Source organism: Tinamus guttatus, unplaced genomic scaffold (genome assembly GCF_059628265.1).
Source record: "Tinamus guttatus ecotype Peru unplaced genomic scaffold, ASM5962826v1 Tinamus_guttatus_pri_ptg000027l, whole genome shotgun sequence".
Lineage (NCBI taxonomy): Eukaryota > Metazoa > Chordata > Aves > Tinamiformes > Tinamidae > Tinamus > Tinamus guttatus.
Window position 1 is genome coordinate 3,186,208 of NW_028288561.1, and position 3,839 is coordinate 3,190,046.

The 3,839-nt window shown below is 61.4% G+C and overlaps 1 protein-coding gene across 1 annotated transcript; it reads right to left on the reverse strand.

Moving 5' to 3' along the window:
• Positions 1 to 1,256: 1,256 nt before the first annotated feature.
• SNAI1 (snail family transcriptional repressor 1) lies at positions 1,257 to 3,445 on the reverse strand. Its single transcript, XM_010217650.2, has 3 exons — positions 3,365 to 3,445; positions 2,445 to 2,942; positions 1,257 to 1,443 (listed from the first exon to the last, which is right to left on the reverse strand). Exons 1-3 carry the CDS (start codon positions 3,441 to 3,443, stop codon positions 1,262 to 1,264), a joined length of 759 nt encoding a protein of 252 aa, XP_010215952.2. The 5' UTR covers positions 3,444 to 3,445; the 3' UTR covers positions 1,257 to 1,261.
• Between the last annotated feature and the right edge of the window lie 394 nt (positions 3,446 to 3,839).

Sequence of the window (3,839 nt, forward strand, 5' to 3'; positions counted from 1 at the left end):
GTTGGGACCCAGAGCAACCGGCTGGTGAAGTGAGCGAAAACTGGGAGCCCGTGGCCCAGTTCCCCTTTTCCCCGCTGCGATGCCGCCCGCAGCACGGGCAGGAACTGAGTCAGCCCAGCGCTGCTCCCGCAAGAGGCGTCACGGGGCACGTAGCAGCGGCAGGGACCACGTGCAGCCACCTGCCACCCCAGCACGGCCGCCTTCCCGCTCCCAGCGCCCCCGAAGCCCTATTATAAATTAACCATTTTATTGAATATCAATAAACTGTATATAATTATATAAAAAGTTTCATCAGTACAAAATTGTGGCACAAAAAATATATATATAAATACCAGTGTACCTTTGAAATGTAAACATCCTCTTTGCTATGATGCTGCAAAAACAATGTCCAAAGAAAGATGCATTGAGGAGGCACCTGTCAACACCCATAAATAGCACTGGGCACACACCTGTCGGCAGCCACACAGGCCACCATTGTATCAGCTGACAAGTGCCCGCTATTAGTCACAGTTCTCTTGAAAAGCAGTTGTTAAGAGTCATATTAACAGGTGCTTGAGTGCATAGCTGCTCTGTAAACAGGATTCTTGTTTGAAATGGCTACCCATGCCTTTCATGGACACTGTTAATCTGGGAGGCATTGCAAATTGTCATTGTGCTGGGGAGAAGCAGCTGCTTCACAACTAATGTGACACTGTATTATTGCATAGTTACACCTTCTACAGGCGGCATATGTACAGTCAGGGCAGGGGGACGGGGTTTGGCTTAACACTTTGTCCTTCATCAAAAAAACGAAATACCAGTTCTTAAAGAGTTACCAAGTGGTTATGGTAAAACAAACAAAAAACCAAAACAAAAGCAAACCCCAAAGCTACACAATTGCAATGTTTCATACCAGCGGTGTGGTCAGGGTGCAGGTCCCACCCTGCAAGGTGCTGAGTGCCTCCAGCAACCAGTAGGCACCGGGCGCAGGTCTCCGGCAAACCCCTTGCGGCAGCACCTGTGGGATTCGGCTCATGCCCGAGCTCAGCGGGAACATCCAGTCCCGCATCCGCAGGGGCCGGTGCTACCGCCTCCGCTGGGAGAAGGATCAGGCCTTAAAAATTGCACAGGAGGCACGAAACGAGGAGTGTGAAGTCTCTTAAGGCCCCAAGTAGCTGTGTCTGCAGGTCGGACACATACGGCAACACCATGGAAACTAACTCCTACAGAAACTAGTTACAACATACATATGGGCATGGAGGGAGGCAGCAGGTCCGAGTCCTTAGCGCGTTCCAGAGCACCCCGTTTCCTCATGTTTGTGAAGCAGGGACATACGGGAGAAAGTCCGGGAGCAGGTTTTGCACTGATACTTCTTTACATCTGAATGGGTCTGCAGGTGGGCGCGGAGATTAGAGCGGTCGGCGAAGGCCCGGTTGCAGTGTGTGCAGGAAAAGGGCTTTTCACCTGCGAGACAAAGCCAAAGGGCCCAATTAAGCAGTGCATCAACACGGCGAGAATATCAAAGAAGGGGCCATTCATTAGCTAAAGTTGGTGAGGAGCGCTGTGAAAAGCAGGGCTGGGGTTATTATTCTTACTATTCGGGGAGGGCAGGAGCAAGGGGAGGTACATGGCCATTCCCTCGGGAAAAGCCTCCCTTGGGAGTTTCCTCCCGGTGCTGCTAGAAGCAGCCACAGGATCAGTTTGTGATAGAGATGGGGACAACACGGAGCTCCTGAGCTAGGGGAGCTGTTTGCGGAGCGGCCAGCGCATGCAGCACGCCGCGCTCATCGGATCATAGCGAGCAGGGCCCGGGCGCCACGGGGCCACTGGAGCTATTTCCTCCCCCTTCTCCCTCCCTCCCGGCTGGCATTGAAAAGCCCGGGCAGGGTGAATTCCTGTCAGAAAGGCTCTTTGGGAGGAAACAAATGCGTATGCTCAATTTGGAAAGCACAATTAAGTCCTTCCAGCTTCCTCCAGACCTCGGCTTTGGTCCCCTAAGAGGGTGTGAAATCGGTGCCAAGTAACAATGACACGGGCCCGGCAGGCACAAAGGCGGCTCGGGGCACTTTGTGGCGGGCACTGGGGGAGCGGGAGGCTGCACGGGAGCAGCTGCGGCCGCCCCACGCTCCAACAGGTGCATGGGGCCGGGGCAGCGCTCCAGCACCTGCCCCGCACGCGGCCCACGGGCGCCCGGCCTTCACGTTCACGGGGAAGTGGCCCTGAGCGGGGCCGGCTCCGTGTCCTCATCACTGTGCACAGCAGTTACGAGCAGAGCCCTGACCCCCGGCTCGATTGCGGCCAGGAGGATATTTAAAGGCTGTGGCCGCAGAAGGATGTGCCAAGGGGGTTTGGGAAGCCCTTATCTCCCCCGATAACACCCAAAGCGCTGATTCGCTTCGGGCGGCCAAGCTGGGAAGCGGGTGGCGATAAGGGCGGGAGGGCGCAGGGGCGAGGGGCAGCTTTACCGGTGTGCGTGCGGATGTGGCCCTGCAGCAGCCAGGGCCGGGAGAAGGCCTTGCCGCACATCTTGCAGACGCAGGGCAGCGTGTGGCTCCGGATGTGCATCTTGAGAGCCCCCAGGCTCACGTACTCCTTCTCGCAGTACTTGCAGCTGAAGCACTTCCTGGCCTGGGCGTCGCAGTGCAGTTGCTTGTGCTTGGAGAGCCCGGCGAACGTGGAGTAGGCCTTGGCGCACTGGGCGCAGCGGAAGCGCTCGGCGGCGGCGGGCGCCGAGGCCGGGCTGGGCGGCCCCGAGCTCTTGCCCTCGTCCTCCTCGCTGGAGAGCGCGGCGAGGTCGAGGCCGGGTGCTGGGCTGCCCGCCGCCTCGCCGCCCGCCGGGAAGAGGCTCGAGAGCAGCCCCGCGTCCCACACGAGCGGCGGGTAGTAGGCAGTGCCGCCCAGCACCTCGCCCGGCGGCATCACGGACAGCGGGCACGGCTCGTAGAGCAGCGGCGACACCAGCACTGCGGGCGGCAGGACGCGGCGCTCAGCGGGGCGCCCGACCCGCCGGGCGACGGGGGGGACTCGCGACGTGTCGGGTCGAAGGGAGAGGGGACCCAGCCCTCCCCAAGGCGGGGGGCTTCAGCCCTCCCGGTCCGCAAATGGGGGGCCCAGAGCACCCAGGACAGCGGGGGACAACGTGGGGAACGCGCCCCGTGCCCTCCCGGTAACGGGGCTCCGCGCCCGCCCCATGCAAAGATGATAAAAAGAAAAGCTTCCCTCGCCGCACCCGTTTAAAGACTTTTCTTTTAGAAAAGCAGAAACAAAAGCCAAACACCCACACCCTCGGCGCCTCTCACCCCTGCGCGACACATGCATGAAGTGGGGTGAAAAGCAAAGTTTGCAAAGCTCCCGCCCGGCCCCAGGCGCGCGGCGCGGCACGCACCGCTCTGGCTCTCGAGCTCGCTGTAGTTGGGCTTCTTGCTGGCCGAGAAGTGCTTCTTCACCAGGAAGGAGCGCGGCATCTTGCAGCCCGGCGCCCCCGCCTTCCTCCACGCCGCTACCAGCGCGCGGCCGCCGCGCCCGCTAATATGGGCCCGGCGCGGGGGGCGGCGCGGGGCGGCCGGGCCAATGGGGCGGGCGGGGAGGGCGGGCGGCAGGTGCCGGCCCCGGGGCGGGACCGCGACCGGGACAGGGACCAGGACCAGGGCTGGGGCCGCACCGAGTCCCCGGCCCAGGGCTGCAGGGCTCGGCCACGGGGACGGAGCTGCCGGGGTCGCGGGAAGGGACCTGCGGCTGGGGGGGACCCCATGCCCGGGCAGGGCCCCGTCCAGCCCCTCCGCGGGGCATCGAGCCTGGGCGAGAGGCTGGAATGAAGGGGCATGCGACGCTGCCTTGGGGGATAGGGTTATCCTGGGGGA